Source organism: Periplaneta americana, chromosome 8, assembly GCF_040183065.1.
Source record: "Periplaneta americana isolate PAMFEO1 chromosome 8, P.americana_PAMFEO1_priV1, whole genome shotgun sequence".
Classification (NCBI taxonomy): domain Eukaryota; kingdom Metazoa; phylum Arthropoda; class Insecta; order Blattodea; family Blattidae; genus Periplaneta; species Periplaneta americana.
In genome coordinates, this window is record NC_091124.1 from 87545327 (window position 1) to 87571736 (window position 26410).

At 38.3% G+C, this 26410-nt stretch overlaps 1 protein-coding gene across 4 annotated transcripts in view; it reads left to right on the forward strand.

Moving 5' to 3' along the window:
* The window catches only part of LOC138704862 (uncharacterized), a 125182-nt gene that overhangs the window by 88162 nt on the left and 10610 nt on the right, over positions 1 to 26410 (forward strand). For all 4 annotated transcript variants that reach the window (XM_069833199.1, XM_069833201.1, XM_069833202.1 and 1 more), the window contains 6 exons: positions 379 to 679; positions 5971 to 6130; positions 18933 to 19114; positions 21948 to 22218; positions 22467 to 22619; positions 24730 to 24891. In XM_069833199.1, coding sequence (XP_069689300.1) covers positions 379 to 679; positions 5971 to 6130; positions 18933 to 19114; positions 21948 to 22218; positions 22467 to 22619; positions 24730 to 24891 — 1229 coding nt within the window. The remainder of the gene's footprint in view (positions 1 to 378; positions 680 to 5970; positions 6131 to 18932; positions 19115 to 21947; positions 22219 to 22466; positions 22620 to 24729; positions 24892 to 26410) is intronic.

Below are 26410 nucleotides of genomic sequence, written 5' to 3' on the forward strand. Positions count from 1 at the left end.
AGTGTTTTTGCATAAGTAATTACGTTGTTCGGATTAATTTGCACGCTACTGTATATTGTATGACAAGAGAATGTTTAGCTATTAAGGTATAAGGGATATTGAAAAAGGCATACTTCCAGTACCTATTTTTGCAGTTCTTAGCTCAAGCATGAGAAATAAATAAATAATAAAGTATCTAGAATATTGCAGAAAGTTGTGGAATTATCTAGAAAGTTCGGAAACAGTCTGCATCATTATGTAACATTCACGGAATAATGATTAAGTTTCTGTAATCTTCAGCTTATTTTTAAGTGGAGTGTTTTGAATTAATATTAGAAGAAGTTTTAAACATTTCCATAGAGAATAATCATATTTTCCCTTTATTACTATTCATTGTAGATTAGTGGAAGAAATGGCTGCAATGCAGAAATGTCTGGAAATGGGAGGACTGTACAATGATTTGGCATATGGACTATGCAGACTCCTGGCACATCGTTTCTCTTGGCTACAACAAAGTTTCATGAAATGGAAGAAAGGAAAGCATAAGGTCCAGACACCAAATACGTCACTTCGAAACAAAGCGGATTTGCGAGAGAAAGCTATAAACATTAAAATTCGTATGTTGGCTGCCCTTATTCCTCTTCAGGGTCTTTTCTACACTTACATTTCTAAGTTCCGGACAACCCATCCCATTACAGAGGTAAGGAAGTTAGTGTTTTCGTTAATTAGTGCAGTTATGTTTTTAACTAATGCTGAGTTCTTCGTAATAAAGCCATTAACTCTCTTGCTCTCCAATATTTCTCACACATGGATTTAGAGGAAAGGCTGGACATCGCTGAAGATGATTTTGTTCCATTTATTCCTGAAGACTGCATAAAAAACAAAGTGGTAAAGTAATAACTTCAATTTTGTTCAAGTGCTTTGACAAACAGTCATGCCCTGTGAGTAGTCAAGAGGATGCAGCAACACTTTTCCTCTGATACTCAGGAATTATATTTTGCTGTACAGTGAGACACTCCCATCTTTTATCATTTGAAATTTCTTGGAATTACTAACACATCCCAATGACTAAATAATTTAAACTATACAGGGTGAATCTTAATATGTGGAACCTATGTCACTGTGGAGAAGGGGGGGACACACACCAAAATAATGAAAAAATGCTATATGAATATGTGTCCATTTGTACCACGTTTCCGAGTTACTGGTACAGGCATAGCATTCGTTCTAGACGAATGGAAATTTGTAATGGAAACTTAGATGCAAGTTACTCACCAGATGTGGATGGGAGATGGACAGCATACTTCATAACCGTTGCAGTGTCAGGCAGTTAGCAGGGTCAGACGTTATCGATAACAGATACACTATTTTATTTACTGGAAGTACAGTCACTACTTGACGAAATATAATGCTGGCATTCTGTTATTTTTTTTTAAATCCCACACTTTTAGGTACCGGTATGAAATATTATTTAAAAACAATTGCACTTTGTGTTTACACTATGTTGATGCACGGACAAAGTACACTCATTACCAAATATAATAGTGACATTCTGTTCGGATATGTCTTCGTCTTCATTTTCCATTGGGTCATTTTCACATTCGTTATCTTCATCGCTGCGTCACTGTGTACGTTAACAGAAAACCACAATTCCAAGTCACACAGAGATTGTGTGCACTCGATGTGGGTCTCTGGTGTTTCGTCAGCCCACGCGAGTTGTGTGGATATAAAGGGAAAAGTTGAGACGGTGTCGGGTGGAGATCCCGGGTAGCTCAGTTGGGAGAGCGCTGGTACGTTCAGCCAGAGGTCCCGGGATCGATACCCGGCCCCGGAACAATTTTTCCCTTGAAATTATTCAAATCTGCTTTACAGGAAGCTTCACCTGAAAGACTAGATTTGCATAATGTGTCTTTCAGCTAGAACACTTCGATTGGTTCTTGTTTTTCTCCACCGAAAGCCTAAGTTTTTGATTATTGTTGTAAGACTTGTGGGTTTACCTTGAAAATTGATAGTGTCTCTTAATTTCTGCAGTAGTCTTCTTATTGTTGGTGCACACTTTTCTTCTATATAGAAATTGTATATGGTGCGACAGATTACGCATTTATCGAAATCATCGATGTCGGTGATTCTTTTTGGGATGTTGTGTTTTTTTCCAAGAGCGTTGAAAGATGTCCCTTCCTCTTCATGCTTTTTTCGTAAAATTCTGTAGACAAAACTGTGCGACACCCCAGTGGCTGCAGCAACTCTTTCTTGGGCTTTCGTCACTTCTTTAAAATACTCGGGTGAAAATCGGTCTTTTTCTTTCGCCTCCTCCTTCATGTAATCGTAAACGTTAGCAACAATCTCTCGGCTTTGACTGTGCAATGTCTTCCCTTTCAATTTGGAAACTATAGGAGGCATAATGAAACTAATTATCACAACTACAAACTAGTAACACTCGCATCTGTGTCACACAAGAATATACTGGGGATTGTACGCTGGCCTGGTCTGAGCAGACGGAGTTTGTTTTGGTACGGTCACATGTGTGTGGGGGGGATTTACTAGTAAGCGAGACTGGTTAGGCTCGCCACTTAGATATGACGACCAAGACCATTCTTCAGAATCCTTTGCGAGGCCTGTACTGTTGTGTTGCAGTAATGATAGAGACTTAACATTACAGGAAATGCTCAAAATGATACCCTATGACTTGAATGTAAGCATGCAGTTATCATATAGAATTCCGCATCGTTTCAAATGTACCAGGTGTTCGTCGGATTTGTTGGCAGCCATCTTGTATATGCTGACGCAGTATTTCAGTGGTGGGAATGGGTTCTGAGACACATGTTTTTTTTTTTTTTTTTTTTTTTTTTTCCCAGACAACTCCACAAATAAAAATCCAGAAATGTGTTAAATGAACTATTTTCTAACAAATGGATAGGATGCATAGGACCCACTTGATGGCCTGCGCGTTCTCCAGACTTAAATCCACTGGATTTTTATTTGAAAGAGTGCGGAATTCTACACGACGACAACTGCAGGCTTGCATTCAAGCCACAGGGGGTCATTTGAGCATTTTCTGTAATGTTAAGCCTCTCTATCATTACTGCAACAGAACTGTACTGATAACTCTGAAATGAGTACAAATGGACACATGTTCATGTAGCATTTTTTCATTGTTTTGGTGTGTCCTCCCCATGGTGACATGGATTCCACATATTAATATTCATTCTCACCATATCTATTAACTTGAAAATGAACATACATGTTACAAAATACGTAATATTAAGTAAAAGGAAAATGTATGTACATATATTAGTGCATGCCTGACATTTCAAATGTAAATAAGTTTAAATAAAGGAACAATATGAACAGAATTTCACTTGATAAAGGCACAAACTTCAAACGCCAGTCCCTGTATTACAAGTTTAATAACTCCAACAGGATACATTGGAAGATTAATATCGTCGTTTTTATTAATAAGAAAAAAATATGATACATCAATAGAATACATCATTATTATACAATGAATTAAATTCGAAGATCGTCAACACAAAAAGATAAATTTAATTCAATGATAACTTTCTATTCACACATCAATAATAATAATAATAATAATAATAATAATAATAATAATAATAATAATAATAATAATAATAATAAATACCTGGGAGCAACAGTAACAAATATAAATGATACTCAGGAGGAAATTAAACACAGAATAAATATGGGAAATGCCTGTTATTCGGTTGAGAAGCTTTTATCATCCAGTCTGTTGTCAAAAAATCTGAAAGTTAGAATCTATAAAACAGTTATATTACCGGTTGTTCTTTATGGTTGTGAAACTTGGACTCTCACTTTGAGAGAGGGACATAGGTTAAGGGTGTTTGAGAATAAGGTGCTTTAGGAAATTATTTGGGGCTAAGAGGGATGAAGTTACAGGAGAATGGAGAAAGTTACACAACACAGAACTGCACGCATTGTATTCTTCACCACATAATTAGGAACATTAAATCCAGACGTTTGAGATGGGTAGGCATATAGCACGTATGGGCGAATCCAGAAATGCATATAGAGTGTTAGTTGGGAGGCCGGAGGGAAAAAGACCTTTGGGGAGGCCGAGATGTAGATGGAGAGATAATATTAAAATGGATTTGAGGGAGGTGGGATGTGATGATAGAGACTGGATTAATCTTGCTCAGGATAGGGACCAATGGCAGGCTTATGTGAGAGCGGCAATGAACCTCCAGGTTCCTTAAAAGCCAGTAAGTAAGTAAGTAATAATAATAATAATAATAATAATAATAATAATAACAATAATAATAATAATAATAATAATAATAATAATAATAATTCTTAGTGCTACAGCCCTGTAAGGCCTCAGACCAACCAGCTAGCTGCTGGTCTCACATCCACATGCCAAAGCAAAGGTGAACGATCATCCAACCAGAATGGAGGTATTGTATAGGCCTACATAAATAACCATTCGTAAGAATATTTCCAGTACATTTTACCTATAACTTTTCTAATTTAATATAATTTATGGAATGAAACAAAATGTTATTTTCAATTTTCCTGTTGAATTTGAGGTTAAAAATAAAAATACAACATATAATTATTCACAATATTCCTAACCAACTTACCCTTCCACTTGAGCTTTTTAATCACACTGGTTGTATTTTGTAATGTTGGTGGCTTCCATTTTCCTGTAAGCAGCTTTGAACCATTTGGAATTGAGAACACTGTTGGTACAGAAGTTTTAATTAATGAATTCTTATTGGAATATTTTACATCTGAAATCATTACAACAGAAGCTAACATAAAATTAAATGAAATAAAAAGATAAAACCTCGAAACTTAATCATGTGAGGAACACCTACCAAGTGTAAACCAGTAGGCCTAGTAAGGTATGGATTTTTGTCCTTAACTCTCTGGATCTTAGAGGAAAGTGAAAAAAATGCAAATCTGGGTTTCGTCCTTTGTTGTTGCTACAATTTACAGTGGTACAATAAGGTCCTTTTGAAACCCTCATTCTTCTAATAAATATTTCGCTCCTGTATTATAAATATTATAAACATCTGACTTTTTCAGTAGTGTTACTTAACTACTGCTTGTATTGCAAGCTGTATGTACGTGAATGCCCATCTGGCAGAAAAAATGGCCAAGTCTCCTTATTGTTTGAATACGTATACTGTGTTATTACTACTATTAATTTATTTATGTTGTACTTTGGCCTTGTACGCTCACCTGACCATGAAGGGGAAAGTAGTGCATGCACATTACCACTACATTTACAAGTGGTAGTACCGTGAAACTTAGTACAATAGTGTACACATACCTAACCCAATAATTAACCTAGTCTTAGTAGCATAAATGATTGAAATACACATTTAGTACACCGCAAAATAATCCTGAAGACAGTTTGTGATGTAAAGAATATTATGGGACACATTGTTACATTCATTTAAGAGTGCTTCCATTTATACTTTTTTTGCTCCTAGTAGATTCCAGTAGTTTCTCATTTTTTGAACTCTGATTCAAATTCCAAACAAGTCATATTAATGTTCATATTGATAAGAAGTTGTGCATTGATGAAATCAACAGAACACTTGTTCCTAACATCAGTCCACTTTAAAGTAATATAAGAGAAAACCATCTCTACATATGCATTGGAGGATTGTATAGCCTTGGCACTAAACACCACCTCTGTACTACTTAAAATTCCACGCACTTCAAGCCCACACTCCTCCTACTTCTTTCTTCTTCTGAAACTTTGGCAGTGTGTTTTAAGGCACTATAATCTATAAACTGGGCATCCAAATTGACACTAACTCCCAGTGCAGAATATTTTTTTCTTAAATGTATACGTGTTTGAAATGACATAATGGACATCTTTATTGTTAAATAGTTGTAATATTGAGATAAAGGTAATGATGCATTTTAAATACGCTTTACTGTACTTTTATATACATCTTTTCTTTTTCTTTATCTCCTTTTGTTGCTTTAATCTTTCAGATGACGATAGATATGTTTACTGAATGGACAGATAAACTCCATGTGTGGTCTGTATTAGATTCATGGAATATTATTGCTAGCTGTATGATTGACTATGTGGATGCATTGGAACATATGGGCTACGAATATATTGAGAAAATGCTGGAACATTGTTGTGAGGGTAAGTGAAAATAGTTTGCCAGTAAGGAATTATTTTTTCTACTGGTATCAGTACCTATTAGATATGTCTCCTTAACTCCTCCTAAAGCTCATCCCAGGACATTGAATTGGCGTGATGTCAGGTCTCTACTTAAGGCAATGGAGAATGATAGAACGAACAAACACAAGATTCAAACATTCCCGTAGTTGTTATGTAGTATCAAGACTGCATTTTAACTGTTGCACAATTCATGGATAGCAAATGCTCTTATAAACGATAGTAATAACTTGGCTATCTTGTGCACTGTAAACAGGATAAATATTTACTTGCTTAGAATTTTTGTGGCACTGATGTAACTGAAAATAACTTGCTTTTGGTATTGGTACCCCACTTAATGATATTAGTTGAAGTTATGGATAATAATAGTACTCGTAAAATCTTAGAACATTTGTTTATATTCCTGAAATATTGTGTAACAAAAAATCTTGCACTTTCCTCCACTTCCTTTTCTTCCATCTTAATAATAATACTAATATAATAATAATAATAATAATAATAATAATAATAATAATAATAATAGTAATAGTAGTAATAGTAATAGTAATAATAATAATAATAATAATAATAATAATAATAATAATAATAATAATAATGAAAATGAGAAAGAGAATGAGAATGATGAGAACTTAATAATTATAATATTTTATTTAGTAATTAATAAAGCTGTTGATTTAATCGATGAATGAAACCAATTCCGAGTACCTGGTCAAACGAGTTTCAATCAATTAATCAGACTAATTAAAAATCATCTTGTGATGAAGGAAATACAACTGCCTTGTTAAGTTTGTGTATCACAAATCTGTATATCATTTGGAGCGGTAAATCTTAAGCTATGTTTGACAGGTCATGAGTATAAACTGATGTTCTTATCTTCTTACTTTAGAAAGCTAAAAGGAGTAATAGTGTAAGTAAAACTGCGCACAAACCCCACCATAATAGATTACTTTTTTTCTTTGAACATTTTTTTTCGTAAACCTTGGAAAGGATGTACTGTATACTGTATTTTATTTGTAAACTTGTTGTCCTTTGTCAAAATAACCACCTGAAGGTAGCTGGAAATTTGCAATTGAAAAGTCTACAGTATCAGTTCACTCTCGAAGATTATGCGTGATTTCTGGATATTCAGAGGTAAGTGTATTCAGTGTTGTACATCTGTGAACTTTAGTAACAAATATGGTTTATGAACTATTGCGTGGAAAACTTGGTGAAAGTTTCGGATTTAAATTAAATGATTGTGAAAAACTGACAGACAGAAAAACAGTGTTTTATCACATATGCAGAAAATCATGCAGTTATACCGGAAGCACAAGTTGTCTCCAATATTATCTTAAACATGTGCATCCTTTCCAAGGTGAATCTACGTCTATTAACATTGCTGCTTCCAGTTCATCTTCTCAATCAATTTTGGAACACCTAATAGTGAAGCTTATATTAATTTATGTTATAAAGAAACTGAAATAACGAATAAATTTGGGAAATATTGTCAACATATTGAGGTGTTTGGCTAGAGCAGAGAGAGGTGACTGTAAATAAGTGTAAACTGGAGATTTTATTTTTTCAGACTATCAAGTGCAAAACTCGCCTTATCCGAAATTAAAAAAAAAAATAAGTTACATATGAGATGATGTACTTCTTGCAGCTCTCTATCTACTGATATAGTCAGTTTGTGCAAATCTTGTCTAATTCCTCTTCCATAGAGCTCAGAAAACTACTATCAAATGCAAAACTGTCCATATCCATAACGGTTTTTCCTGTTTTCTGACAAATCACTTTACCTGGATAAGGCGAGTTTTTCAATTGATAGCCTCATATATATATATATATATATATATATATATATATATATATATATATATATCATTACGTCATCAGTGTCAGTTGCTTAGTAATTATTTGCAGTATACATCAATAAAATTAAAAATAATTGTAAAACATGTGTTCTTTATAGCATATGAAATCAAACTATTATAGGCTAAAATTATATTGGGGGGGGTTTTTGTTCAACCGATTAAAATTCGATTAACAGGTGATTAATCACTTAAAGACATGCAGTTAACCAATCAAAATTTTTAGTTGATCGACAGCTCTAGTAACTAATTAATATATTGTGAATTTTTTTTTTCAACTCAACAATAGGAATTTTATTCTTCCAACAATAATTCCTTTCTACAATTCACCTTAAACGCTCTCGTCAACAATAGGATTTTCACTCAACACAGTATTCGTTATAGCACTCCACTGACGGCAATGACAATTTACTTGGACTATTACGAACAACAATGAACTGTTAATCTTAACTAATATTTACAAAGCACTATTTACAAATCAGAACTATCAGTTCTCAGTTCACAGTTCTTCTAGCTCAGTCACTCGAGTTCACAGTATCTCGAACCACAGACCTTCAGAGACAGTCCACTGTACTCGAACTCAGGTCCCTCCAACTGCGGTCCACTGCACTCGAACTCAGGTCCCTCCAACTGCGGTCCACTGCACTCGAACTCAGGCCTTTGGATGCTGACACAATTGTGGACGCACACTCGAGTCGAACTCCGGTACACAAGACTGGCTTGCTCTGTTCACTGGCTTACTGACTGAACTAATCATGAATGACACACACACTCCTTCGCGTCCGTAATTTATAAACACAGCAACGTAACCGAGAAACTTCGAATTCGCGATTTTTCCACTTCGACGGGCTTCTGGAAGAGTCGGGAAGGTCCGTTCCCCCTTCACTCCGTAAGCAGCAGCTGCGGCCGCAGCCTCCCCTAGCGCGTAGGCCCTCTCTTCTCTCCGCCGCGCGCCGTCCCACAGTGCTCCGTGGAGCTGTGTCGGCTCACGCGCGATCTGCTCTCTTGCGGGACGCTGGTCGTGAGTTCGAATCTCACGTCGCTGTCACATTGCTCCCTCCTTAGGGCTGCTCGTCCCGGGCAGTCCCTTGGTAGGCTGCTAGTCGGTCCAGATGCACCACCATCATCTTCCCTCGAGGTTGTCGCTGGTTGCAGTACACCACGTCGTTGTTCTGGGTCACCACGCGGTATGGTCCATCCCAGGCACGCTGCAGCTTTGGTGATTTCCCTTTGGTCCTGGTAGGTCGATACAGCCACACCAGGTCGCCCTCCTGGAATCCTGCAGAGTTGGCTAATCTGTCGTAGTGCACTTTCATCCTGTCGCTGGCCATCTTGAGGTGCTCTCTGGCCAGTTGGTGAACTCCATTCAACTTCTCGGTGAGTTCTGCCACAAAGTCAGTTGCTGGCTGGTCGGCGCTGGGTGGCGTGTCAAACAGCAGATCACAGGGCAGGCGCAGCTCTCTCCCGAAGACCATGTTTGCCGGTGTCATCCCTGTTGTATCGTGGACCGAAGCTCTAAAGGCCAAGAGGAACAGTGGGACTCTGGCATCCCAGTCTCGCTGATGGTTGGACACCACCTTCCGCAGGTGCTCCTCCACGGTTTTGATGTATCGTTCCACCATGCCGTCGGACTGTGGGTGGAGGGGAGTGGTCCTGGTTTTATGCACCCCCAGACGCTCGAGCAATTCTCCCATCAGGTTGGATTCGAAGTTGCGCCCCTGATCGCTATGCAATTCCCGGGGCACCCCGAATTGGCAGATAAAGTTGTCAAGCAGCGCGTCGGCCACCGTCGAAGCCTCTTGGTTGGGAATTGCGTACACCTCTGGCCATTTTGTGAAGTAATCCATGGCGACTAGCAGGTAGCGGTTCCCGAGATCCGTGACCGGGAACGGTCCAGCAACGTCGATGGCGATCCTCTCAAAAGGAGCTCCCACGTACTGCTGCATGGCTCCCCTGCTGCGTGTCCTTGGTCCGCGACTGGCTGCACAGGTGTCGCATCTTCGGCACCATTGTTCCGTGTTGGCTCTCTGATGAAACCAGTAGAACCTCTGCCTTAACTTGTCCAGTGTCTTGTTGGCTCCCAAGTGGCCTCCAGTCACTCCAGCATGAGTCTCCTCCAGCACTTCCTTCACCTTGCTCCTGGGCAGGACAAGTTGTTCTATGCGGGCCCTTCCATCGGCCGACTCCCAAATCCTCTTCAGGATACCGTCCTTGACAGTGAAGGATTCCCACTGGGCCCAGTAGCTCTTGTAAGTGGTGCTACGGTTGGCGATATCGGCCCATACTGATCTCTGGCTGGACTCCACATCACGCAGTAGCTGTCCAATGTTTGGGTCCTCCAGCTGCTCCCTCCTTATGGCGGCGTTATCCCATCCTGGGCTCGGCTGGGCGGCAATTGCTCGGACTGCGTGGGCGCCATCCCGCTCTTCTACTTTCAGGCAGTGTTTGCAGCCATCCGGGCATGGACGTCGTGATAGGGCATCAGCGTTGAAATGTTTCTTCCCTTGTCGGTGTTCAGAGGTGAAGTTGTACTCCTGCAGACGTTGAACCCAACGGGCGGTCTGCCCCTCCAGATTCTTGAAGCCCAATAGCCAGGTGAGTGCAGAATGGTCTGTCCTCAGATGGAATTCCTGGCCATACAAATATTTGTGGAAGTGCTTCAGGGCTTCCACAATGGCAAGAAGTTCTCTACGCATCACACAGTAGTTTCTCTCAGCCTTGGATAGTGTTCGGCTGAAGTAGGCAATCACCCTCTCTTGCCCGTCCTGTTCCTGAGAGAGTACTCCACCGATGCCTACGTTGCTAGCGTCCGTGTCGAGTGTAAACTTTCTTCCAGGGATGGGATATCCCAGTACAGGAGCAGTGCAGAGCGCCTCTTTCAGTGACTGGAAGGATGACTCCGCCTCGTCCGTCCACTGGAATTGTCGTTTCTCCTCGGTCAGCTGGGTTAGAGGCTTAGCAATGTTGGCGTACCTAGCTACGAACCTTCTGTAATAAGTGCAGAGGCCGAGAAAGCGGCGCAACTCCTGCTTGTCCCTCGGTCTCGGCCATCTTCTGATGGCTTGTAGCTTCTCCGGGTCCGTGGCCACTCCGTTGGTCCCTACTACGTGCCCCAGGTAGCTGACTTTCTTCTGGAATGGATGACATTTCTTCGGGTTCAACTTCAGTCTGGCTTGTCGCGTCTCTCGAACACTTTCCTCAGGTTCAACAGCTGTTCGCCGAAAGTCTTGCCCACCACAATGACGTCATCAAGGTACAGCAAACAGGTGTCGTATGTCAGGCCTCTCATTACGGACTCCATTAGTCTCTGGAATGTAGCTGGAGCGTTGCAGAGGCCGAACGGCATAACGGTGAACTGCCATAGTCCCTGGCCTGTAGAGAATGCCGTTTTCTCCTTGTCCTCCTGATGTAGCGCCATCTGCCAGTATCCTGACTTGAGATCCAACGTCGAGAACCACTCTGCTCCGGCCAGGGTGTCCAAGGTATCGTCAATTCGTGGAAGGGGAAAGCAGTCCTTCTTGGTGACGTCATTCAGTCTTCTGTAGTCCACGCAGAAGCGCAGGTCCCCATTCTATTTCTTCACCAGCACTACAGGTGATGACCAAGTGCTGTCGGATTCCTCGATGACCCCTCTTGCTTTCATGCCCTCCAGTTGGCTGTCAATCTCCCTCTGTTTAGCTAGAGGGACGCGTCGAGGAGGTTGTCTGATTGGGCGAGCATTTCCGGTGTCGATGCGGTGCTGAACTTTCTCCGTTCTCCCGTAGTCATTTTCAGACAGACTGAACACGTCCTGAAATTCTGTCAGTAGATCGTGGACTTGTCTTCTTTCTCTTTTGCTTAAATTCGCCGGCAATTCTCGAGCCAGCTCTTTCAGTGATGGGTCTAGATCTGGACGTGGTCGGTAACACTCCTCGTTTTCTGCCAGCGACGTCACAGACGCCACCGGCTCGACGTTACCTAGTACAGTTCCACTAGGCACCTCCTTGTCCCGATTGGTGACATTCAGGACCCTCACCAGTACCACCTTCTGATTCGGGAGTAGGGATCTGGCCACATAAACCCCATCTATCAGAGTTGTTTGCGAATCGAGGAGCAGGTGTCTCTTAGGTTGTCCATCCAGTCTTGCCGTCACCACCATCTCGCAGCCTGCTGGGATTGTCATATGATTCTCCAAGGTGAGTCTGCTGGCCATGGGTTGGTCTTCGACGTCCCTCAGGAACACTTCATCCCGACCAAAACGGAGGATACGGCGCCGGACGTCCACCGTTGCATCGAAGATCCGCATGGCGTCGAGTCCCAGGATGACGTCTTCAGTGATGTTGGCGACGAACACCCACATCTCCAGTCTCCTCTTTCCCAAGGTCAAATCCAGGAAAACCTCTTTCTGGATGGGCAGGCTCTCGCCTGAGGCAGTACGTAGCTCATACCGGCGCAGCGGCGTCCTCCCAGGTAGGCCACGCATGACTTCCGGTCTGGCGATGGTGAGCGATGCCCCGGTGTCTACCAATACTCTGCATGGGCGGCCTCTTATCCATCCGTCAGCAATCAGCCCATCGTCGCATCTTCTGTATCTTCTGTTAACCGTCTTCAAGATCAGCCGAGGGGATGGTGATGACGGCGCCGACGTGCCCCTCATCGCATCGGCCCCTCTTAGTTTTCCTGTTTGTGACCAGATCGTTCACAGTCCCTCCTCTGGTGCCCAGGTTCGCCGCAAGACCAGCAGGTAGGCACTCCTCGTCTTCGGCGCTCGGGTGACTTCGGTTGACGCTCCTCGACGTCGGCCGCCGCGACGCTCCTAATCCGGTGCGACGTCGAGACGTTTGCCGTCAACTTTGCTGCCTCCATCCTGAGGGCCGCCGCCAGAGCTGCGTTGATGGTACGATGCTCTGCCAGGAGTAGCTGTTGTCTGATTTCGGGGTCTCAAACCCCGCTGCCGAAGGTGTAGGCCGCCTCTCCAGCAATGAAATCATTAGGTAGGCCCCTGAGGACCTTATGGGCCAGTTGTTCCACCGCCATTGCAAATTCTTGCAGGGACTCGCCTGACTGTTGGACCCTAGTTTTTAGTTGGGTCTTAAATGCTGCAGCAAGTTGATGGTCACCATAACGTCCCTCCAAGGCCGACATTATCTCGGCAGCTGTCCCATCTTCTGGAACGCTGTGAAGAATCTCCGACGCCTGTCCCTGAAACGCGGCCAGCAGCTGAGTGGTTTTCTCTGCTAGCGTCCACCCATTGTGCTCTGCAATGGCCTCGAACTGGCGACGGAATATCGCCCAAGACGTCGTACCGTCGAACTTCGGCGTCTTGACGTTGTGATGTCTGGCTGAAGGCGATGGTTCCGCAGGGCCACTATATGGAGTCCTCAACTCTGTGGCCGCTTCTTTCATGGCCCGTCGAACCTCCTCGGCAACTATCTGTTTCTGTTCTCTAGCCTGGCGATCCACCAACGCGAGGATGTGCTTGTTTTCTTCAGCATGTCGGTCCATCAACGTGAGTATGTGCTTATTTTCCTCGGCGTGTTTGTCCATCACCTCACTCGTCTTGTCCAGCAACTCGCTCGTCTGCTCTTAACGACGCTCGAGATCGCGGATTTTGCCGTCGAAATGGTCTACCTCCTGTCTCAATTCGGTTACTGTCTCGTTTATAGTTGTAAAATTCTTGTTTAGGTTGTCAAGATCGGCTTTGAGTTCGTCTTTCACGATGGCGACAATTCCATCTACGTGGGCTGAAACGCTTTCAATTTGCGTAGTGACGTCATTTTTCACTCCGCTTATGTCGCCTTTCACTCCGCTTATGTCGCCTTTCACTCCGCATATGTCGCCTTTCACTCCGCTTATGTCGCCTTTCACTTCACTTATGTCACTTTTCATCTCCGTTTTCACTTCATTTATGCCATTCTTCAACTCACTGATGTGTTTGTTCATGTCTGCTTTCATTTCTGCGATGGCTTGCAGGATCTGCTGTAGGTTCTCCATTGTCGATAATGTCCCGATTCTGACACCAGTGTGAATTTTTTTTCAACTCAACAATAGGAATTTTATTCTTCCAACAATAATTCCTTTCTACAATTCACCTTAAACGCTCTCGTCAACAATAGGATTTTCACTCAACACAGTATTCGTTATAGCACTCCACTGACGGCAATGACAATTTACTTGGATCATTACGAACAACAATGAACTGTTAATCTTAACTAATATTTACAAAGCACTATTTACAAATCAGAACTATCAGTTCTCAGTTCACAGTTCTTCTAGCTCAGTCACTCGAGTTCACAGTATCTCGAACCACAGACCTTCAGAGACAGTCCACTGTACTCGAACTCAGGTCCCTCCAACTGCGGTCCACTGCACTCGAACTCAGGTCCCTCCAACTGCGGTCCACTGCACTCGAACTCAGGCCTTTGGATGCTGACACAATTGCGGACGCACACTCGAGTCGAACTCCGGTACACAAGACTGGCTTGCTCTGTTCACTGGCTTACTGACTGAACTAATCATGAATGACACACACACTCCTTCGCGTCCGTAATTTATAAACACAGCAACGTAACCGAGAAACTTCGAATTCGCGATTTTTCCACTTCGACGGGCTTCTGGAAGAGTTGGGAAGGTCTGTTCCCCCTTCACTCCGTAAGCAGCAGCTGCGGCCGCAGCCTCCCCTCGCGCGTAGGCCCTTTCCCCTCTCTTCTCTCCGCCGCGTGCCATCCCACAGTGCTCCGTGGAGCCGTGTCGGCTGACGCGCGATCTGCTCTCTTGCGGGACGCTGGTCGTGAGTTCGAATCTCACGTCGCTGTCACAATATTATTAATATTAACTTACTAACCAACAACGATTAGCCAGTAATAGAAATAACAGCAATAATAGTAATAATAATAATAATAATTCTGTCATAAAGGAAAAATAATAATTGGTGATGACAGGAGAAAATGATGTACCCTTGAAGGCTATTAAGGCTAATATTCACTTCCCTGTCTATAGTAGTAAATTCAGCCTTTTCAGTAGAAGTTTCCTGTAATCGAATTTGACCTCATTCTGTCTTACTTTGTCCACTTAGTGTATCATTTATTTGGGATGACTTCAGTGCATTCTGTTTACTAGTATAAGAAATCAAGAACAAATGTCCTTGTAGTCATAAAATGTGCTTACACACATGCAGACTCTCTCTCTCTTGCACATGTGCACTTACACAGAACATTAAAGGAATTGTTACTGAGCGTTATAAGCTGTGGATGCTTGTGTCTGGTCGTAGTTTGAAATAAGTCTTGTCTTGACAAACTATTTTCAAGTTGGTAATTTGAAGAATCTTCTTCAAAATTCCTTCAAAGTAATATGTAGTGTTAAAATAGTTTACTTAGATAAATTATTGAACATTAGCATTTTCTATCACTTTCCTCTAATTTAAAATTGAGTTAAGGAAGAAATTGATGCTTTTACAGTCTGATAAATTTGCAATGCCATATGGAACTCCAACTGATCACATAGCTGAGTGAAATAATTTGCTTTCTCAGCAAATCTGTGGATGAACTTGTTTGACTTGTCCTGGTAACAGCCTAGTTTTAATGTAAGGTATTCACACGGAAGTAATCTCATTTACCATATATTTACTGAATTTTATAGTCTATCAGATTAAACTTGCTTTAAAGTTAGAGAGTAAGAATATTATTATTCATGACTGGTATCTAAACTGGTCTTCATTTCATTGTCCTTAGCAACCTAAACAATGGCTTTATTCACAGCAGTGAATTAAAAATTTGTAAATCTCTCTCTCCTCATGACAACCAACACATTAGCAACAATAAGATCCATACATTATTCATTTATAACTTCTTCACAAACACATTACAATTTAAAATTGAATTTAGATACCAGTAATGGATAAAATATTGTATAGCACATGAGAGTAAACAGATTTTATGTGCTCCTGGAAATTATTAAACTAAACTTTCCACTCGTGCATAAAATCTAATTTTACAATCTTATACTACAACTTACTATTTCCTTATGGACTGGATTCATCACTTTCTATTGTTATTGTTATTGCAGTAAACAAAATAACATCACCACTTCCTGTTATTGTTTTTCTTGTATCATACAGGCATTTCACATGGAGGATAAACATTTAATAACAATATTTTGTTAATTATTTGCATTAAATTGCTGCATTATTATTCTAGTTTTGTTTCGTTTAATTTCTTCTACACTTATGGCTATAGTTCTGTTGTAAAAATGAAACTTTGTGCTGAAAATCCTTTCTCTCTCTCTCTCTCTCTCTCTCTCTCTCTCTCTGATTAATATTCATTTTCTGTAGGCTAGATTTGTGAGCTCTTACATGTCCTTAAATTAAACCTTGCGAAAACAGTAAGTTTTAATTTCAGATTTTGAAGATAAATGATTTGTATTATTACTTTTCATTGTTATCAAAATTTGTCAGAATACTTGCATGTATATGAAATTATATTCCTTGTTATTTTTATACTTCGTCGTTGTAGGCAGCCTACAATGGTAGGAAGTGTTAATTTGATAATACAGGAGATATTTAAGCTGCTAGTTTTAAGTGCCTCACATTCATAGTTGTCTGTCACAGAGAATATTTTTCACAATACAAAATGATCTTTAAGGCGGCTTCACAATTGCCCGGGAACGACAACTAGAACAAGAATGGACACAATAACAATCTTGGAAGCTCTATTTTATGACAGTTGCTTTCTGGGTATGGTAAGCCCTGAAATGAGAAACAAAATTTCACGAAGTTTTAACATTTCCATTCTCGGGATTCTTCTGTGCATGTCAAATCAGTCACTTGTTCAATTTCGACTGTTGATTGTTCATCGAAATTATCATGGCAGCTATGAAGTTTGAAGAATTTTTAATTGTTTATGTGCAAGAGAAAGAACTCTTGTATGATAATAAATATGTTCGTTACAAAAATGAAAGAATGAAAGCAAACGCTAGGTCAACAATCGGAGAGATGCTGAATAGTGATGGTAAGTTGACAATATTTAAACATTTTTCTTCTGATTTTGTGGAAAATACTACATTTTCTTTCATTTCATTTTATATGTTGATACTACTAGACCCGACTATCAGGTTTGAAAGAAATGCACAACAGCCAAAGCTGACTGATGTTGAAAAGAGACTGATCTATGAACCTTGCATTCCTTACTTTAGTAAGCAGTATAACATCATGGCTAATCGTTGGTCAGTACACGGACTTTTTTTTGAAGTTCGTGGTACCGTCTCCAAATTCACCTATAACCTTTTAAAATCAAAGGGATTCACATTTCACAATGTTGAGAAAATCCTTAGAGAAATTCTAAAGGACTCAATTCAAATTTTGCAACTTCATCTCATATTTCAAGTAATATGATTTCACCTTCACTTTAATTTTCTTTTGAAATTTATTGTATGTATTTTCATTGTTTCATTGTAAAGTTTTATATATGTATTTTTTTTCTGGATCCTTGTGGTCACCCTTTTTGAAGGGCAGATGGTTTTATTTTATAAATTTGTATATACTGTATATCCTTGTCATATAAAGACATTTATTATAGTGAGTAATATTTACCTTCTTTTAGTGTTCTCAGCAACTAAAACATATCAAAATAAGTCCAAAATATGTGACTAATTCGTCATCCATCTTGAAACAATAGAATGATGCAGATGCTTTGTCTTTCCATTCACTTGTGAATATTAGTATTCCCATTCTTGTTTCTGGCTTTCCATTCTCGTTCTAGTTGCCATTCCCGAGCAAATGTAAAGTAGCCTTTATACTTCGATTAAAGTGATTGGAACATATATAAAATAGATACTAATACATAATTAATCATTACTAGGGATCTATTTTACTGTCAATGAAAATTTTAAATTTCTGTATAATAATTTGGTTAAACTCAGTGGTTTTTTCGCATATAGAACATATTCGATGGTTTTTAATGTTAAAAAAATGTAACTTCTTTACTGTCGACATGCTGAATATTCCTACAAAGACTAGAGGTCTGGCCAGCATCAGACTGAACTAAATTGCTTATAGTTTAAACTGATTATTGTAACAATGCCCTTTTTTCGGTTGGAAAAATTTTTGTGGTTTGTTGTAAATTTAATACCGTATTGTTTATTTAATATCTCGTATCAATTATTGAGTACGAAAATCGTAATTCAATGAGAATTTTAAGATACGGTATTTATGTGATTTTTTTTTTTAAAATAAAGTTTCATTTTAAAATTAAAAGAAAACCACATTAAACTTTAAATAACCAGGTACAGAGTTAAAACAGACAAAATAAATAAAATGTGAAAACTTCTTGATGACTTGCAACAATATAAAAAGCATTTTTTCATTATGAAGGCATAGGTATTGTAGGCCTAGCCGACAAATATTTGTCAGGGCCCTCCCCCTCGCCAATATTTTAATGTTGAATGTTGAAATTCTATAATTTAAATGCAGTGCTAAGACCTTCTTCCTCTCTCTGAAAAAAAAAAAAATCTAAAAATTGGGCTGCCCCCCCTCCCCACGTCTCTCAGGCCCCCTAACTCAAATGGTGTTTGCTTCTGATATTACTTGCTATTCATCTGTCTCATACACAATTACCTCATTATAACTGTCTCCCTCCTTATCCAATAATAGAGGGATCCGAGCAAAAGTTGTTAGTCTTTTGTCGCTCATATTCAGTTTTGATGCTGAATAACCACTGCAGTTGAAAGCATTGTTAAATAAACTACCATTGTTACTATACCACCAACTCATAGTACTTACTCACTTTTCAGTACCTCATTTATGTTCTTTTTACTGCTTCTTGAACAGCGTAATTTCAGTAAAACATTACACAAACAAAATCACAACAATCAAACAGTTTAATAGTCTGCATATTGCTTCGGACAGCTTTAATTTTAAAGTAATGAAATATTTTATTTTTCAGTGTGGGTAGTGGAGCCATTCTGTTCTGACCCAGAAGTGAGCTGTAGGTTTGGCAGTATTAGGCATGCAGAACAAATTCTGAGCACCTTCACTCAACTTTTTCTCATGTGCTACCATACTTTACTTAAACAGAACCCCAAACATCCTTCTCCGGATATAACAGAGAAAATTGAACAATCTCTTGTAAGTACATTAGATTGAAGACTATTTTTTTTACTTCTGTTGTATACTTTAGTACTTGATTGAACTTTACGGTTTCATGTATTTTTGGATATATTATTGTATAACACAACCAATTTATGATTACTGATGGGTGCTCATGTTGCTACTATTTCTCTCTTGATTACTTCTAGTCTTTCAATGTTCATACTTCTAACATTCGGGATGGTAATGTTGCATGTCTTGTTTTTATTCTTTGTCTTTTTAACCTCCTATCTTTCTTCCTTTCTGATCCTCAATTGAGATTTACTCCTCGCTTTGAAATTCGTCTTATGATACGAAAGTGCTGTATTGGGCAAACTACAGAGCATTCCAATGATAAGTACCGGTTTATTCTTTGGCTGCTGGGCAGCATGGTGCTTTAGCGACTGCCCGCAACCGGGCCCTTAAACTCACTGCACTTCACCAAATTACAACTTACATGCATACTTAGTAACCATAATATGTTGTAGTTAACATTAATTATTATATGTTATATTAATTACAGAATTTTGTACTCACCCTCATGACAGTAGCTGCTGAAAGTGTTGACCATTTTGCACTAAATAGAGTTCACATCACCATAAAAAACCATCATACACATTCATGAGCTCCATTGCACTGATTTGTCTAATTGTGTCACGAATGTTATCCTTCAGTTGTTCAATTGTGCGAGAATTATTTGCATATACTCTGTTTTTTAGTGTTCCCCATACATAAAAATCTAACGATGTTAGATCTGGGGGACGAGTCGGCCATAACCCCCTACTGATAATTCTCCACCCAAAGATATGGCTCAGCTCAGTCATGGACACATTGGCAATATGAGCAATCATATTATTAGTCCCAAAATAAAGCATATGTATGAATAATTTCGAGGTAAAAATTGTTCTGGGGCTGGGTATCGAACCCGGGACCTTTGGTTAAACGTACCAATGCTCTGCTAACTGAGCTACACAGGAACTCTACCAGACACCAACCCAATTTTTCCCTCTATATCTACATCAGAGACATGGCCTCTTAGTGAAAGGGATAAATTTAGATTGGCCGCATTTGAAAGGAAGATATTGCGAAGGATTTTTGGACCTGTAAGGGATGGTGAAACTTGGAGAATAAGATATAATAACGAATTATACCAGTTTTATGAGTCTCCCGATATAATAACATCCATTAAGATTGCTCGTCTGAGATAGGCAGGGCATGTTAAGAGAATGGATGAATGTGAAATACCTAGGATGGTTATGGAATATGGGATTGCTGGAGGAAGAAGAGTTGGAAGGCCAAAGCTACGATGGATGGACTGTGTTGTGGACGACATTAAGAGGCTTGGAGTGAAGAACTGGTGGACGGTGGCTAAAGATTGAGACCGATGGAGAAGAATTCTTAAGGAAGCCGAGGCCTGATCCGGGCTGTAGCACTATGGATGATGATGATGATGATGATGATGATGATGATGATGATATCTACAGACCTCAAAGTGGGCTGACAACTGTCAAGCAACCAACATTGAGTGCACACAAACTCTGTGTGATTTGAATTGTGGTTTTCTGTTAATGAACAGTGACGTGATTTATGCAAATCGAACTTTCAGGTATAACTTGATTTGAATAATTTCAAGGGAAAAATTGTTACGGGGCCAGGTATCGAATCTGGGACCTTTGGTTAAACGTACCAATGCTCTACCAACATCTACCCAGGAACTCTACCAGACACCGACCCAATTTTTCCCTCTATATTCACAGACCTCAGAATGGGCTGACAATCATCAAGCAACCAACATTGAGTGCACACAGACTCTGTGTGACTTAAATTGTGGTTTTCTGTTAACGAACAGTGGCGTGTATTATGCAAATCGAAGTCTCAGGTATAACTCCCTGTAAAGTAACTCAACTAAAGTACAGGATACTAACAGTTTATAATATCATAATGAAGGCATACAGTTACGATAAAATATTAGTGTCATAAACATTAATTTTATTCTACTCAAACTACAAAGTACTAACAAACTATATGTGATACCTTATTTTCTGCAAGTAATGTTTTGCTTTTGGTATATCTTGAGTTGTTGAATCTTGATTCTTTTATTGCACAAGTTGAGTGATCCAGAATATAGGCTGCATCCTTTATTTTGCTTTTCACTGTTTCTAAATGACTCTTTTGTCCACTTCTTGTGTTCATATACATACCTTTCTGATCCATATAAAGTTTTCTTATGAATGTTATGATTACGTGTTCTGATATTCATAGTCTTTCCAGCATTTTCCATACATATAATCAGTGAAGGACAAAATGTATACATTTGTTGAAATCTGTCTCTTCATTATTTAATATTTAACTATTTGTTTTACAGTGGTGATGCTACTGCTTAGCATTTTTTAAATTACATACTGATTGTAGCAGACTTACTAAATGCAAAGACATGTTAATGATAAATTCAGTACACTTCTTTTTGGTATTCCTATTTTTGTCTTTGGCAGCCACATAACATCACCTTCTCCCCCAGTTCCTGTGATGCAGAATTGCAGAGCTGTTGGTTATATAATTGGTTTTAATGTTATTGTTACAGAGCAATGAGATTTAATTAGCTGTGTCTTAGGTCACTTGTTAAAACAAACAGGTCCATTTATTTGTTTCATTTGAATGAATAAGCTTTTCTTGTCCAATGTACTGTAGACTTAATATTTCATTGTTTTCAGTTTCAAAGTTTGCAGAAGTGTATTTCCTGTTCATATCTTTGCTACATGTTTGTAAGGAATGCCTGTAATAGCAATGTCAGTTAGCTGTTACATAATAAAGATTAATGTTTCAATTATTTTAGATTAATGTGAACATAACACTTCGGAAACTGGAGTTAAATGGTACGAAGGCCATTTCTGTAGCATGGCCTGAAGCAAGACAGGAGATAAAAAAGGAATTGCGCTCCATATGGTCAGATCTGCTGAAACTGAAGAACTATGTGCATTTGTCGACTGTAAGTCAGTCGTTTCCTTACTGGTATGGCAATGAAGAATCACAAGTCTGGAAGGAATTCTTCAAAATATTTGTTAGTTCGAAATACAGAAACATTCTTCAAAAAATAGCTTTTTCAGGTAAGTTGTGTTGTTAGAACTCATCACATATGAATTTATCTTATCATGGAACTCGATGTATGGGCTGAGATTTACAGATAAGCTTTACCTTAGTCAAAGAATATACTACACAAGATCATTAATTAGGCAATTAAGTGAAGTTCAGAGTTCATAAAGGAATGCATATCTTCCACGTGTTTTTAGTAAGTTTTGTTATTGTGTAAATATTTGAAAATTTGGCCATTATACTTTTCCTGTCATTGTTCCAGAATTTATTAATACGAAAGATCCAGAGCCAGAAACTGCTACTAATGAAAGCGTACAGAATGACAAAGACAAAAACAAATCAGTGACAGTGAAGACTGTTTCTTCGAATCACATTAAAGTGACAGTGAAGACCGTTTCTTCGAATCATGTTAAAGGTATGAATAACTAACTGTGTTTTCATATGTTTTTCTTCATACTTTCCTCTGTATATGAAGGGCTTGGGGCAACATAGTGATAAGCCACACTCAAATTTACAGGAAAACAACTCTCAAATAATCCTTAGAGTTGTTTTCCTTAAAATTTGAGTGTGACTTATCACTGTGTTGCCCCAAGCCATATATACTCGTAAAAGTTTTTGTATAAACTCAGTACAACTTGTTGGTAACGTATCTGTGTGCGAAATTGTAGTTTGACAACAATTTTAACTTATGTACATAGTTCAAATTTGTCATTTTTTACTTTGTTTTAACAAATCTAGTTAAAGACCGCAAAAAGTCATAGTTGTGACACACCCTACATAACACGTCTACCACTAATGCCATCACTCCATCACATGTACCCAAAGAGAGCCCCATGGTGTACTATTGTTTTTGTGTCTTCAATATTTTAATTTTAATTATCCTTATTTGAAGTATAATATTTATATAGAATGTACAACAGTTTGTCTTGGACAATTTGTACCAATTTGTTACAGCGTGAATTCGTATTGTTACAAAATTTGTCCTGGTAAATTCGTTCTATTCAGAATTCGTCCTAGGTTTGTACCAAATAAATTCCAGTTTTTGGAGAAACATTTTATATCACTTTAAGGGCATATACCCTAAATATGCTATGTATCGCATTGCGTAAAATCCAACATTAATAATTGATAATAGTAGACTTCTTTATGCTTTGTATACAGGTATCCTTTGCAAACTAATTTGGAGTTTTCTTTCTCAGATGTCGTGAGATGTGGGCGCTCTATAATGTTACCAAAATTTCTACTTCCTTCTTCTACCTTGTTTTTACAAACAATTTTGGTCTTCTTCTGTATTCACTGTTGTTAAGCAATGGCGAAAAAATTGTTGTGGAGTGATTTCAAATTATTTAAAAATAATTTGATCTTGTTCTAAATTCACATTTCCAATAATTTGATCGTGTTCCAAATTCATAAGTGTTGTTAATAAACATAAAAAAAATTGTTGGATGGTTAAAAAAGTTGTGAGGTGTTCTCAAATTACTTCCAACTAATTCACTCTTGTTTTAAATTCACAACTTTGTTAAGCAACGATGAAATATTGTTGTTGGATGATTTCAAATTATTCGGTTGAGAAGCTTTTATCATCCAGTCTGCTGTCAAAAAATCTGAAAGTTAGAATTTATAAAACAGTTATATTACCGGTTCTTTATGGTTGTGAAACTTGGATTCTCACTCATTATTCTTCACCTGACATAATTAGGAACATTAAATCCAGACGTTTGAGCTGGGCAGGGCATGTAGCATGTATGGGCGAATACAGAAATGCATATAGAGTGTTAGTTGTGAGGCCGGAGGCAAAAAGACCTTTAGGGAGGCCAAAACATAGATGGGAGGATACTATTAAAATGGATTTGAGGGAGGTGGGATATGATGATAGAGAATGGATTAATCTTGCTCAGGATAGGGACCAATGGCGGGCTTATGTGAGAGCGGCAATGAACCTCCGGATTCCTTAAAAGCCAATAAGTAAGTATGATTTCAAATTATTTACGAATAATTTGATCTTGTTGTAAATTCACGACTGTTGGTAAGCTATGGCAAAAAAATATATATATTTCCAAATAATTAGGTCTCATAAATTCATGATTGTTAAGCAATAACTAAATTTTTTGCCAGATGATGTCAAATTATTTCCAAATAATTTGATCTTGTTCTAAATTCATGACTGTTGGTGGACAACAGCGAAAAATTGTGAGATGTTTTCAAATTATTTCCAAGTAATTTCTGACTTTTTCCTACAATTAACGATATTGAACTTTCCTTAAAATCACAATTAATTGCGGTGAAATGAAGTATCTTGGAATGAATTGTGGTGGGACAAATTGTTTCTTGGGATGAAGTCTGCTTTGTCTTAGGACTAAGGTTGGTTGTATGAGGTTTGATACTTACTTTAGTGCTGCTGATGCATGTTGTCAACACCACAATAGCTGTGAAAGCTGTTCTCCTTGTGATTTTATACAGGGAGTTTTTTTTTTTTTAAGAATTAGATGTTTCAAATAAATTATGATCGTATTTCTATTTTTCAGATCAACTCGATAATAATAATATAGCTGGAAAGAAGGTGCAGGAAGATGCGATTATCAAAGAAAAGTTGGATGAAACCAAGAAACCTAATAATGCTAAACATTTGAAACAAAATTCTGTTCAGTTTCAAAATAATGATGAAGAATTTCAAAGAAAATTGAGAGGTAAGTTATCTCATATTCACTGTGTTCAAAAGACATGGATAATAAGTTGAAGGGTTTAAAATCTATTCATTTGTTTCCAAATGTATTATTAAGTTATTAGTATATTACTATAAAATGTTTGAATTGATAGAATTAAAAAACGAGCCATTTCAAAAGAAATTCACAAGATAGGAACACAGTTGCGTGGATGTTACAATAATCCAGAATCTTTCAACAGCTGTAATCTTGAGTTTGAGGCAGAGATTGTGGTCCTGTGTTTCTTGTCATATTGTTTTGCATATTGAAGAAGTTAGTATGGTGTTCGAAATGTTATATGCATGCAAAGGCATTAATCACGAAAACCAGTGCTCTTACATCAAGATTGAGACTGTACAGCTGTCAAAAAAAAAAAAGTGGCCACACTCGTGAACAGCGAATATTTTCAAAGTCCACTTCGGGTCGCAGCGATGTTACACAATGCATGTGCTTGTACAAGCAGTTCCGGAACTATGAAAGTGTTCCATATCTGCTCCTCGCAGACCAGCGGTAGAGTGCTTGTTTAATGATTCAAAGGTTCTGGGTTCGCGCCTTCTTCAAGTTTTCATTTTATTTTTTAATCGTTCTTTAGCGATGTAAATGATATTCAAATTATCATTTATATCCAGTTATCATTCTTGATGGATATCACGTAATTTATATTTTGTTATCGTTCTTTAGAGATATGAATAAAATTCAAGTCATCATTTGTATTCTGTTATCGTTTTATAATGATATGAATAATAATTATTACTATTGTAGCTATAGTATCTCCAATGGGGGTTAGCCCTATTTTACATATGTATGTTAGGGCTCTAGTTTTATACACAAAAAAAGATAAGCATAAAGAGGAAAGGAAAAGAAAATTAAATTAGCTTACGCGATGTAAACAAAACATAAACAATCCGTAAATTAGGCATTGCGATTGCAAAACAAATATCAATTATCAATTTGAAACATACAAAAACATTAACAACACACACGTAACACTTCTATAACACAAATATGCAGATTTCCGTACCATACATCATAAATTAATACACAATAGTCACACAAACACAATCAAACTATAATTACGACATTGCGACGACATCAAGCATCCCATAACTGACTCACATACATAACAAATCAAGCATCCGTTGCAACACATACACTTCAACATAGTAACCACACTTTTAAAAGTTACAAATTTGGCTCCAAGAAGAATAAATAGGACACTGTTACTAATTACTATTCTTCTACAATTTCTTAAATACATCTGTAATAAATCTGTGAAATTCCTATATGAATAATATTCACGTTTTTTATATTGTTATCGTTCTTTAGCGATATAAATAATATTCAAGTTATCATTTATATTGTTTTCCTTCATTAGCATTATAAAATAATATTCAAGTTATTTATATTGTTATTGTTCTTTCGCAATATAAATAATCTGTATTTTATGTAGGTAATTATTATAACACAAATAAACATCTTTCTTTGTAAAATAGGTTATTTTATT